Source organism: Periplaneta americana, chromosome 8 (genome assembly GCF_040183065.1).
Source record: "Periplaneta americana isolate PAMFEO1 chromosome 8, P.americana_PAMFEO1_priV1, whole genome shotgun sequence".
Classification (NCBI taxonomy): domain Eukaryota; kingdom Metazoa; phylum Arthropoda; class Insecta; order Blattodea; family Blattidae; genus Periplaneta; species Periplaneta americana.
The window spans coordinates 100700746-100714971 of record NC_091124.1 but is presented as its reverse complement, the minus strand read 5'-3'; the positions used below and the strand labels follow the sequence as shown (position 1 = coordinate 100714971).

The window sequence follows — 14226 nt, the reverse complement described above, 5'->3', positions numbered from 1 at the left end:
CGCTCTCGTACATTCGCCCAAAATTATTAAATCACCAATTTTTTTTTTTGCTTTCGTCCTCCTTCTGCATTCCAGAAAATGAAAATGGCCCTTTGCTGGGTAGTGTCAGCCAGAGCGGAGAACTTTCTGGAGGTGTGCTCTTCCCTCCTTCCTTTTTCAACTTAGTTTCGGAGTTAAAAGATACATAAAATCATTTCTTACATTATTAAAAGAAAATCAGAAAATAACGATTTGCAGATACATAATGATATATTTGACTTATAGTAGATTATAATTTGAATAAATCCAACTTGGAAATAGCAGTTCCATACTGTGTCCAAAAATGTCTCCATTTAAATTATGTACGAAACTTGTATTAAATTCTTTTCCAAGTTATTTACTAAAATACAACCGTATACGACCAGCATGAGGACCAAGAAAAGAATCATAAATGTAGCCGTAGTAAAATTATTGTGAAACTGCTGCTAAGAATGAGAACATGTTAATTAAACATTTTGGTAGTTAATATGTGTAACATAGTGTAGCCTACATATTGAAAATGAATATCAGGTTAGCCGAGAGCAATTGAAATGAGTGGAAGTGTTAGTTTTCAAGTACTCGGCATTGAAAACATCCACAAATAAATGAGGTGTAAATAAAATCCTTTTTAATTTTACTGATGTGTTCGTCATTGCCTATTACACGAACGTAAAATAAAGAATAAACTGGTTAGAACCGATTTCGAGCGCATTATCTTTACCAGAAGTAGAACAAACTCGAATAATTTCGTGACATGGCTAATTTTATCATATTTTTATTTAAATTTATAACGAAATTATACCAGCGAAAAATGTAATTCTGATGATATAGTATATATGACAGAAGATGCATTATAATATATATTTAGTTTACTGAGCTGTTCCAGTAATGTGAACGGAGTTTTTTTAACTACTTTAATAGTTGTTAGATCTATAGCTTTGAATTTGTAAGTGAATACATCATCGGATTTCCTCTGTTAAAAGAATAGTTTCTGCTGTCTTTTATGGTCCAAATTGTTTTCAATGGTAAGTACTGACATTGTATACTTTCTGATGAAAAATATAAACTTATCAATGCACTGATTACGTAAGGTTATTTTCTCAGCATTTTTCTCATTCCACGAGGCCACTTTTTCACTTTATTTTTTTTCTGTGTTATAAGAACATTCTCTGATGGAAGAAATATCAAATGCATGAAACGTAAAATATTTGTATGTGTATCCCTAGCATCCCTAGTGATAAGTAGGGCTGAAGAAAATTATTGACATCAGGGTAGTAAATGATTTCTATATAGACCTACATTGTTGCGTTGCCGGGTGTCTCTACTGGCTGAAGGAGCAGAGAGAGTGAACCTCCGACTTTGCTCAATAGTAGACCTGCTTAAGTGACGTGAGGTTGTATCAGAATGTCGAAAGGAAATATGAACTGGCTAATTCCGATGGAACGAATAAAATCTTCTTAAGTGTTCTGTGCTCTCCTATAAAATCAAGCGAAAATTCTAAATCATCACCGTACACAATTTTCGCTTGATTTTATACGAGAGCACAGAACACTTAACAAGATTTTATTCGTTCCATCGGAATTAGCCATTTCATATTTCCTTACGACTCTACATTTAGTAATATTAGGTTTATATTTTAGTATTTTTTATTTTTTATTTTACTGTGATTAGCACATTGATTTCTACTCTCTGTAGGCTTCTCTATTCACTTTCAACAAGTTATTGGCAACAGTATAATATATTTAGGACACTAATGTATTGAGATCTACTTTGTATACCAACACTACGTATTCAGTATCACTTCATAGATATGCACGCTTACATCGTTTTAATTTTGCTTTTAATATTTGACATGTTCCTTTACAATGTTGTTTTGGATGATTAGTATTGTCACTATGTTACATTTCACTCTATTTATGTCATTTCCAAATGTAAAGCAAATGTTTTGTAATTGATTTTAGATGGATATCTGTTATATCTCATACCTGATGATGCCCTATAAAGGGCGAAAACATTAGTATTTAAGGCTATATAAGATGTAAAACATAAGTGTTTGTTTTTTTTTATATATAATCAATGCTCAAGTCATAAGACGGAATAAATAATTAATTATATTTATATATGTTATTAACAAGGGCTTAGCTGTCTATTCCTCAACATGAATTGTAAATTTCAAATTTTATGTCATCTATCCATTTTGTTCTTAGTCTACTCACATTTCTGTGTCCTCTTGGTTCATTGTCAAGTATTAATTTAGACAACTGATCGTCATCATTTTTTTATATATTGCTAGGTACCAATTATATTTTTGTTGTATAGGGTGCAGCAGTGGGATATGACGGTTTTTATAGCCCTGTTGTGGGACACTCAGAATGAATTAAAAGAAAACACATATGTATAGGCCTACTGAAAGTAATCTAGTACAATGCAATTTATTGATGTCTGCAGTCAGATCTGAAGATCTTGGCGACCAGGCAATGTCTCCAAATCGTGAAATTATTCGTTCTGGAAACATGTTTCGCACACAGTTCATTGAACGATGATCAGTGTGCGCTGATTACTTCCTATGGGGTTATCTCAAAAGTAGGGTGTATCGCAACAAGCCTCGCACCAACATGTAGCTGAAACAACACATAAGGAACGAAATTAGTGTCATCAAGCTGTTTTGTTGGGGCGAGTTATGCAGAACTTTCATAGCAGGTTGCGGGAATGTATTCGTTGCCGTGGAGACTACTTGCGAAATGTAGTTTTTAGAAAGTAGTCAGACATTAATAAATTGCATTGTAATAGATTACTTCCAGTACTGCGTGTTCAGTTCAAAGTGTGTCATGGCTCGCTGTGGCTAGTCGTTGAGTCTAGAGAATTCAATCTTCCTACACTTCCACAGAGGCGTATTACGCATGTGCCAGAGAAGTTGCCTAGCAAGTACGGCGTTCATTACTTACGGTAACACATGTAGTGGCAGGAATGTGAACTGTTTGGAAACATGTACTGAGGTGATTTTTTTTTCTTAGGCCTACTGTCGGGATATGTGGAGAGGGTTAAGAGGATTACTTACGTATTTATTGACATTAACTTCGACGGTCAACATGGACACGGAGCGTTTGATTTGTATTGTGGAATGTTGCTGTGCGCAACCGATGATAACAAATACCCTGCGTACGACTTGCCCGCGCAAAAAACAGTTCGAAAGAGATTATGGTAGCACACAGACTTTACAGACCGCCATCTGTTGCTACGACATTCAAGTTATACCGTACACGTTCTCAAGTTCAGATTGAACGCCTTGATTAATAGGCAACTTCTCTGACATAAAAGCTGAAACTCGCTTCAAATCGCTGACTCACAACAGTGACGTCATGGCACACTTTGAAATGAACACGCGGTATATGTGTTTTCATTTCATTCGTCCTGAGTGTCCCACAAAAGGGCTATAAAACCGTCATATCCTACTGCCGCATCCTATATATATTTTTCAGTGAAATTAAAAATGTTTCGTTGTATATATCCTTTCTTTTGATGATCTAAAAAGTGATACCAGCAACACTTCGAAGGAACGTTCTAGTTAATATTATTATTATTATTATTACTATTATTATTATTATTATTATTATTATTATTATTATTATCATGTAAGACTATTGTATTCGACTACTCTGGCAGAGCGCAAGAGAAGGTCTGCTGACGTTAGCTATTACTAGATTTCTGCTGTTATTATTGCAGTCTCTTAATAAATTACATGAAAGTTCTTTATTACATTTTGAGTGGTTAATTTGAGTCTGAATTGTTCTCTGTTGCAGTTCCGCCTGAACGCCTGGTTATCGTGGACGAAGAGGGAGTGGAGAGGACGTCGGTTGTGGGGCCCTACTCGGAAGGCGCCGACCTCGCTCTGCGCTGTGACGTATATGGCGGTAAGTACGCGACCCAAATACGTCATGTATTATGCAGCGCCTCCACGATACAAAATGCTCCTGGATATTTAATGAGGACTCCTTCCTCAGTCTTTTATCTTACGGGCAACCCGCCACCGCGGAATATCTCACGGCGGCTCCTGAATAAGTAAGGGGTGGAAATTTAGGATGTCAATATTAAAACCCACCCCAGGCCTCTACGATTTTGTTGTCCCTAATCAGGTATTAGGGTGACGAGTCGTCATTCCCTAGTGATATGTGAGGTGGAAAGAAATCGATGAAGCGGAATGAATAAAAAGACGATTTCGCTGCAAGAGTGAAAAAGTAAACCTCAACAGAAGCAATTATAATTTACTCATAGTAGTCTTGGTGTATACCTAAAAGCGTTCGTTATTGCTCGTCCTTCGGAGATATTATCAACATCATCAAAATCCTATAGGGTCCACTATTAAATGAGCAATTCTTACATAGGGCCCATTTGTATATTTCTAAATTTTATTAGGGACTGTATTTGTAAATTTTGTCTTGAAATGTGCCTAAGAATGTTGATGGAATTGGGTGACTACCTTTTTCAGGTGCAAGAAAACAACTTATGTTAGCTAGATCTCAACTTTGGAAAAATTAATTTAGAGGGTTAAATAACCAGATTTAGAGAGTTCTAATGTCAAGATGTATGTAAATGTAGAATTAAATTACGTAGGCTTTCGTAAAGTAAAGTTACTGTTTCACACTAAATTTATTAAGGTTACTTTTGGCATTACATACTTCAAATATACAGTAGTCCTACCATGACACCAATACGTTGCCAAATCCTTGCGGCTCAATATGCAGCATCATATTTGAATGTCTCTCTCACTGATTGGTATAAAGCTCTTTGGTTGTCAACTCTTGATTGAAAGTGAATGCCTCGCTTCCGGCCATCTTGCAATAGTTCATTGTGATAAGACTTCTCTCCCACAAGCTTCATGTAATGCCGTAAAGCATTGGGTTGGATTTCTTTCCTCTTGCAACTTCTATTCTTATGAAGTATCTTTGTTCATACCTACTGAACATTTCAGGGCGTATTACTTAATACAAATGATAAACAGTCCCTATATTCACAAAATATGGACTTTTAATGATCCACATTTATGCAACAATATTGCGTACTAAAAGATTCCGATGCTCAACGCTAGGAGCGCTGATTTACAGTATTATTGCCATTACATACTGAATGCCGTAGAATTTTCGAATCGTTTATTGCTGAAAATTTCAGTCGTTTCCCATTGTATCTCGTGGTTTAGGTAGTGTTAAGAGGGAAAATACTACAGCGCCACTATTCCGTGGCTGTAGCTGCGTCTGAAGGCCCACATTTACTATATATCCATTATTACAAGCTGCAGTAGCTTCAGACGAGGCCAATTTTTAGAACCGCTGCTGAAGCGCACAAAGCTGATCAGCTGATCACATAGGGCCATATTCATAGACATTCTTAGCGCGGGCTTCCGATGGATGATCAGCGAACTAACGTTTTTCGTATTCATAAACCAGTGTTAGCGATATGATATGATATGAATCCTGTACAAGTAATCACTCGATAGCCGGGGCTAGTTTAGCACTCTCGTAGCGTGGGCTAGCAAAATGTCTATGCATAGCACCCATATAATGTAATACGAGTAGATGGTAGTGACATTCCCTAAAAGAAAATTTAATGGGTTTACTTGGTGCTGAGGCCATTGATACTGATTGATTATATGAGGAGCATCGTTTCAAATCATAATATGTCCAAAAAACAAAATTTTTAAAACTGATTACTCCTAATGTGGGTAATTTTTCACAAAGTGAAAAATGTGAAGTTATGCTTGGGAAATACATCAAGGAACTTGAAACAATTAAATCACTTTTCAGATCTGTTCTTCAAATTGAAGGAAAGTATATGTTGAACATAATATGTTTGGTCTAATAATTGCACAGATGTTCGTAATTAAAAAGCCTTAATGAGTTAAATATATAAAATAACCTATAATAATAATAATAATAATAATAATAATAATAATAATTATTATTATTATTATTATTATTATTATTATTATTATTAAAGAAAAACTTTATCTGTTAATATAAAATTACTATTTCCACATTAAACATTTGGATGTACAGAGTGTTCACGACTTCTTTCTGCTGTCATAATGTATTTAATGAGAGAAATGGATTCATAAAAACCATTATTATTGTTATTATTAAATAAAACATTATTTTGTTAATACAATAAAGGTATATACACATTAAACAAATTTTTATGTAGGCCTACAAGGTATTCATAACATCCATCCAGCTGGATTCATGGTGTTTGAATTTTTTACATCTTTTTCGAATCATCCTTCTTCTTCTAAGCAGCCACAAGTTGCCATATAATCATCATCCATATTGCCAGTTACCACAATAACTGCATCGATGATGTTAGCATAGAAATCTAAAGCTTCACACAATTGCAATAAACGCCGTTTTTTTAACTATTCCTTTCTGCCATAAGTTACTAGACCCTATAGGTCATAGAAAGAAATGAAACAGTCATTTTACATTAAAAAAATTCGAGGGTAGTTTCAGCCCATTTACCTGCTCCCACATAAAACCCTCCCCCCCATGATACCCTGATGGGTAAGAAAGAGATAAAAGACCTGAAGATTTTAATGTTGACTTTGTATTATATTACATTAAATTAAAATTATAAAATTTCTACATTCATTAAAATGTTGCCGAGGTGTGATAAATGTTTGTAGAGGGTCTGACAATCCCTGCATTCTTTATTAAAACCTTATCTCATATTTCAGTTTATGTGCATGTTTTGCTTGCTTTTGCTTCTTTCGGTGTCCTATTAAACTTTCACTTACAATATTTTCTTGTTCCATTCTGGAAACAACTTCCATCTCACATAGGTCACAAGGAAAAGACTGTATTGCCCGTATTGAATCTGTAGCATTGTCGAGAAAAGTGCGCCAAATTGTAAGTATAGCATAAGAAAGTAATTAATTAATTTAATTTATACCAATTCTATACCAATATGAAACAGACACTATAAAGGACTGAATACGATTTGAAACAACCGCTACTTTTAAGCAGTCATTATCACTGTTAGCGAATACGATTTGATACAATCAGATTCACAGCGTGAAAGACCGCATCCGAAACTATACGAAAATGTATCAAACTCAGTTTAGTTCAGCAGTGGACATAATACGATTTGAAACGATGCTCTTCATATATGAATATATTGATAAGTAGGAGTCCGTCGATTTGGCAAAATGGATAGTGCATGTGCGTCCTAGCAAATGGTCCGAAATTCGTTTCCTGGTGTAGGCAATAGAAGAAGTAACGTCCTTCCATGAGACTGGATGTTTATTCGTTGTCTTTTGATTGCTCTGTGATATCACAGTAGTTCCATGTCCATCACGTGACCAGGGACGCCCTCATTTTTATATGTCTAGTATGCGATCCGTTGAATCTTCCTTCCCAACGCGCAGTGATGTGTAAGTCGGATGAAAGGTGAAGTTAAGCAGAGTAAGTAAGAGAGAAAGATAATATACTGTCTTATTAGGTAATGGTGTCCAACTTTGTTTTACATGAGAGCACTACAATTTCCATAGTATTGTAACACTTAGTCTACTTAACAAGAAACATTAAAATTGCGAAACATCACAGAAAGACAAAAATGACTATATAAAATGGACTAGAAGGCTCTAATTGTTTGAAATTCAAGGAGTCTTAAAATCCATTGTTTGAAAACAAAACGAAAAGTTATCATATAGTATATTGCGATACAAGCGAGGTAAGTGCATTGTAACAGAATCGAGGAAAAGTTAGAGAAGACGAGACGAAGTCGAATTTCTATATTTCCGAGATTCTGTTATGCACTTAACGCATGTATTGCATGCTATTTTTGGGAGATTTCAATAAAAAGAGATAAAATATTATTAATCATTTTAAATTTAAGTGAATAGTTTGTTTTTGGACGCTAACATTTTCGTGTGTGATCGCCGTTTGTTATTTGTCGATAGGTGTCATTCATTTGTTATTATTCGTAATTGCCGATAGATGTTATATTTTATTTGTTATTATTCGACGATTGTGAAAATGTTGTAATAAAATAAATTATGGAAAGTTTAGTTTTGTCTTCAAAGAAGTACACTTCCCGCCTGGGATCTGCAAGCATGAGTGACGTCACGCGGTGGGTAAAAGCAGTACTGTAGTATATATATATATATATATATATATATATATATATATATATATATATATATATACACTCGCGCATGCTCCCTCTCTGTTTTACAGACGAAGCTAACGGCCGTTATGCTCTCAGATTCTAGGCGACTAGTGTAGGTAGGTGTCACATTAATCATACATCAATATAAATAAATAGCATATAGAAAATGTTTGTAGATGGCACAATAATTATACATCAGTGTAAATAAATTGCATACCGGTATAAGTTATTCCTTGAATACCTATTTTGCTCCATGGATGTTTTCGCGTTCAGCCACTATCCCACAAGTGGCGCTCAGAGCAAGAACCGGAAATAGTCAGAAATTGTGTTCACGCTTACGTTTCATCTACATTAATTATTGTAATTAATGTAGAAATAGTATTGGCATAATAAGACAGCGACCAAACACGAGCGCTGCTCATTCGGTCCTTGAATTTTGTTAATATTACTGAATCATCCTTTTTATATTGATTGTATTATTTTATCTCTATTTGTATTGTTGTAATCATATTCTGTATTCTGTATATTTAAGTTAAGCAATAAAATAAGAATAAATAAATAAATAAATAAATAAATAAATAAATTAATTAATTAATTAATTTCCTCATAGGACACAGTGGTGCGCGACACTGATAGTTTGTTACTTTTAAGTAAATAAATGAAAGTTTATTTGATTTATTTGCTTACCGTACGTCTGTTGTAAGTTTAACTTACATGCCCTACCGAAAATATCGGTAAGGTTGTTAAGAACATGATCGGCCAAAAGTAAGATGGTATTTACCTTCCTCGAAAACTCGAATCAGATATTGCATAGCTTAGAAATGATGGGGTTAAAATTACCTTTCCTCAATCTCCCACCATTTTCCCATTAGCTTCAACTATACTTCATGTCTCTTCCATTAATTAGCAATTATTTATATAATGCTTTATCGTCAGCGTTATTTTCTTCTAGCAACTTATTCCTGGAAAATTCATTTCTGGTTTTATATTGCGTATGAAAACGCGCTAGTGTTGTAATAAACTTTTTGTAGACTTTCTTTTTGTTCCTCTTCTGTATAACAGAACTTTCACAAACAAAGGACAATGCTGGTTTTAATGTAACTGTGTTGACTGGACTATGTAATTTCTAAACTGTCTTCTATTATCACCAAGCATTGTATTTTAACTATGTCTAGTGTTTCAGTTCGTTGTTTTATTACAAGTATACTAATCTAATATGTAAATAATATCCATCACAAGATTCTCGCCAGATACTATTAATATATCGATTGTTATTTGTTAAAACATCTTATCCGCCAAATTACAAATTTTACACGAGACGAAAAAACTATTTATCCTTGTCCATCCGTAGAATTAATAATGAAAATTGGAACTTAAATGTGTTCGAAAGGATAGAAAATAAATGTGTCATGTCTCACACGTGGAATTATGCTCGCTTTCGATAATATGGTTCTTAAGATGCTTTGTTGGGTAGAGTATTTCTCGCTATAATTATTTTATTATGAGTGAAGTTATTTTAACGGACTGATATTTATGGTTAAGATATATTCATAAATTAAGATAATTTCAACTATAGGGCTACTCCTCGAACTGATGCACGCAGGTACTTCTTCTGGACTTCCTAGAGGTGACCGTTGTTCCCCAGGAGTGATGTAAACAGGTCCTCTGTTGAATGTGTGCTAATTATTTTGCTGAGATGTCAGCTTTATGGATTAATGGATTATGAAAATGTTTATAAGTCTGTGCATTTTTATTTTATAACCATAGGACCAAATTAATGATTAGCTATACTTACTTTCTTACTTACTTACAAATGGCTTTTAAGGAACCCGCAGGTTCATTGCCGCCCTCACATAAGCCCGTCATCGGTCCCTATCCTGTGCAAGATTAATCCAGTCTCTCTCATCATATCCCACCTCCCTCAAATCCATTTTAATATTATCCTCCTATGTACATCTCGGCCTCCCCAAAGGTCTTTTACCCTCCGGCCTCTCAACTAACACTCTATATGCATTTCTGGATTCGCCCAAACGTGCTACATGCCCTGCCCATCTCAAACGTCTGGATTTAATGTTCCTAATTATGTCAGGTGAAGAATACAATGCGTGCAGTTCTGTGTTGTGTAACTGTCTCCATTCTCCTGTAACTTTATCCCATTTAACCTCAAATATTTTCCTAAGAACCTTATTCTCAAACACCCTTAATCTCTGTTTCTCTCTAAAAGTCCAAGTTTCACAACCATACAGAACAACCAGTAATATAATTGTTTTATAAATTCTAACTTTAATATTTTTTGACAGCAGAGTAGATGACGAAAGCTTCTCAACCAAATAAAAAGATGCATTTCCCATATTTATTCTGCGTTTAATTAATGATTAGCTATAAGGAAATACTTTGAAACTTCACAAAAATTATCACTTTAGGTGCAATATTAAAATTATTAATCAATAATAATTTCAAGTAAGGTATTATGCATTGTTTTAGTTCCCTTTGTTTTATTTCGAACTTCAAACAGAAAATTAAACAAATTGCTATTGTATAGGTTTAAAGCAATAATATCATAAAGATCAAACTACTAGTTAAATGTAAGAACTTCATCAGTTTCTGGTAAACAGTTAGGAGCTGATGCACTATCTTGCAGACGAATGTATTCATTATGATGTTTTGGTGGAATAACACCTTTTTTGTACAGGCTTATCAAATCCTTGTAAAGCTGAGTAGGAATTGGCAAGAAGTGTTGATAAGTATGACGATGTTGTAGGTTGTGTCTAATGAGCCTTTTCATATTCAACACTATGGAATCCACACCTACAGAGGCATGAGACAGGTTGATTTTAGTGACAACAGTTCCAGATTCAAAGAATCCCATTTTTAACTTTTGTCGTTTTTATTTGCGCCTCTTATTAAGATAATTATTAGGTGCGCAAGGGTTAGGTTTTACAGTTCGAGTGTATCATGATCTATTTTGGTCCTAGCCCTCTTTGAAAGATCTTTCTTTTCCCTCATTCCTGATTTACCGATTCTGTTCTTTTCCTAATCACTTGAGGACACATAATCCTGTATTTAGGAAAGTTGATTCTTTACTCATTGTAGTCACAAACTGCAATGATTCCAATAGCATAGTAAACAAACTACAGTGATGAATTTATCCGTGCACAGTATGTTACAACAATATACGTTCAGTGATTACGACAAGAACATTCATAGCATTTCTTCGATCACTCTAGTAGGATACGAAAGAGGTGCATAAGGACATGTGGGGAGGCCTCCACGAAATCTGAATATGGAGCCAACCTTAGCAAAGTTGTTCGGTGTGGGTGTTGAGAATTTTTCTACCAGGGGGTTAGTGTAATAGATCATTTATGATGGCTATGCAGATATGGGTTAAATCTTCCCTTTCAGAATAATAACCTTTTGCAGCACGGAAATGTATTTTGTATTTTTTTTTTCGCATAATAGCAATGTGCAATAGAACTTGTGTCGACGGGGACGCCTCGCAGCCAATCTGTCCCTGTTGCATGGCATGTGCTGTGCTATTTCTCAACTGACGGGGAGCTGAATTCAAGACAAATATCCACTGTCAGTGTTCACAGTTGCTTTTACCGGCCGCTGGGAACCGCTAAAAGGAACGTGAAAGCAAGAAAGAAAATCCGCGATTCGACGCGACTCGCGAGTTCAATAGATTCAGTAATGACTTTGAGGCAGGTGAAGCTGCTCTTTGCATTTCTCATTTCTCCACTTGCCACTTTCATTGAGCCCCGCTGCTTCTTTCACACACTCCTACTCCTCCCGTCTCCATCACAAGCCTATTATGACGCGCAACATACACTTTTGTAACCCCGTGGCTCAAAGCCAAGAATCTTGTTTCCACCTAGACACGAAATCGGAAAAAGTAGGTTTGCAGCGCTGTGCAAGTCACGTATGTTAGCCAGTCTTGGGACTCGATTTAAAGAAATTGTAATATAATTTCCTCTAGTTTAGACCAGTCATCATGTTGGCCACGGGACATGTAGTATGCAGTGATAAGATTCAAATATATAATTGCTGCAAGCTGTATTTTAGTATTAATTTATGTAATGCAAAGGAATGAATGAATGATTGAATAAATAAATAAATGAATAAATCTGTACTAATAAAACTGTAATCTAAATTCTTCTAGTAATTTTAGCCTTTAAAAATTAATTGGTGTTAACATGTATAATGAATTGTCATGAGACCGAAAATCGTATTTTTGAAATTTTTGTTTGTATGTAAGTTTTTTACCTTTTCACGCGATAATGGCTGAACCAACTTCTACGAAATTTGGTACGGTAGAAATTGGTACGTAAAACCACTTACATTTTTTCTATACGACTTTCAAAATACTTTCTTTAAAAGGGGGATTGTAAGGTGGGCTGAAATATGTAAACCGAAATACCCCGCTTAATATTGATTTTAGGATAGTTTTACGTAACAGTTACTTTAAAATGTATCCGCGTGTCTTATTCTAAGCAAAAGTTTTATAGGACCAATATTTAACAAGATATAATATGAGTTTTAAAATAACAATGCGCTTTATATCCGTGCCGTCTCAATCAGGCTGATATAATAAAATGAAAACAAGTGACTTTGCCATTATTTAATGTAGCCTTGTATAACAAGCGAAATATATTCATTTAACACAATTTTTATTCATTGAGTATTCCCGAATGAGTAAAACTCATTATCAGATGTAGACAAGAACAGATACATAATATGTTGTACAACATATCATAACCAAAGAGAGCAGATGGGGTACGTTATCAGTGGACACAAGTTTACTATACCGAGAGCTTTGACTACGTCACGAGGTGGGGGAAGGGATCTTACCTACACGGTACAGTCATTGTACGCGCTGAGCTCTCTGATGTTACATGTACTGTCTTAGATAGTTTTCAATACCTGTGCATTTCCTGGCGTATTTGAATTTCCTGTCTTCTTCATATTCTTCTTTATTGGTCCTTCTACACTATTTCCTGTATTTACTTTTTTCCTATCGCAGTCCTAATTTGTTCTACTTGTGTTTACTGTAAGTGCAAAGCATTTATTTGCGTTTACATTACAATATAGTTTACGATATGCGGAAAAAAAAGCCTTGGCATGTACAATTGCAGCTATTTGTTGAGGAGTTCGGACCTCAACACTTTTTCACGTATGGTGAAAAACTTACATGCATGGTATGTAAAGTCGATCTACCGGGGAACAAGAGACACCATGTACAAAAACACTACAACTCTAAAACACACACGGAATATTTTAAGTTGTTGAATTTTAAGAAAGTCGAAGCTATTCCCACGAGTTCAAATATGGAATGTGATTTTTACCAAGACTTGGGCCACATGTTCGTTAGGGCAAATATTCCATTTAAAAAACTGAAACACCTATGTGTCAGATCATTTTTTCAAAAATATACAGGTAGAACACTACCCCGACAATCTACTCTGCGTACGGGTTATTTAGCAAAATGTTATGAAGATGTTTTACGTGAAATTAGAGAAACCTTAAAAGATGAAAAATTGTGGGTATCTATAGACGCAACGACAAATATTGCAAACAGAACCGTTGTTAATGTTGTTTTTGGGGCACTTCAAACTGAAGGTGTGGGCAAAATGTTTCTATTGACATCCGAAGACCTAGACAAAGTAAATCATGTTACCATTGCAGCTCTGTTTGAAAAATCAATGTGATTTTTGTGATCTGACAAAATGAAAGCAGAAAAGTTCTGTTTGAAAAATCAATGCGATTATTGTGGGCTGACGACTTGAAAGCAGAAAAACTTAATGAAGTATATTGTCGTGCACTGTAACAAATGCAGCCATGAAGAAGAGCAAAGTAGTACAAAGTAAAATAATATGTTTTCTATATTGTTGTATTTAGATACAATATATTGTTCTTATGTAGCTACATTAATATCATGTAACACAGAAATATATATGTTGTAATTAAATGTTAAATATAAACAATTGGTTATTTAATATTATAAACTGAAATTACTGAATAGTAAAGATAATTTGCTGCAGGAACTGTACTCCAGTC

General features: G+C 34.7%; 1 protein-coding gene across 1 annotated transcript in view; it reads left to right on the top strand.

Moving 5' to 3' along the window:
- The first annotated feature begins 2918 nt into the window (after window positions 1-2918).
- side-VII (sidestep VII) overlaps window positions 2919-14226 on the top strand; it is a 1274787-nt gene continuing 1263479 nt past the window's right edge. The window contains exons 1-2 of the mRNA XM_069832114.1: window positions 2919-2943; window positions 3819-3929. Of these exons, the coding sequence (XP_069688215.1) occupies window positions 2919-2943; window positions 3819-3929 (136 nt within the window). The remainder of the gene's footprint in view (window positions 2944-3818; window positions 3930-14226) is intronic.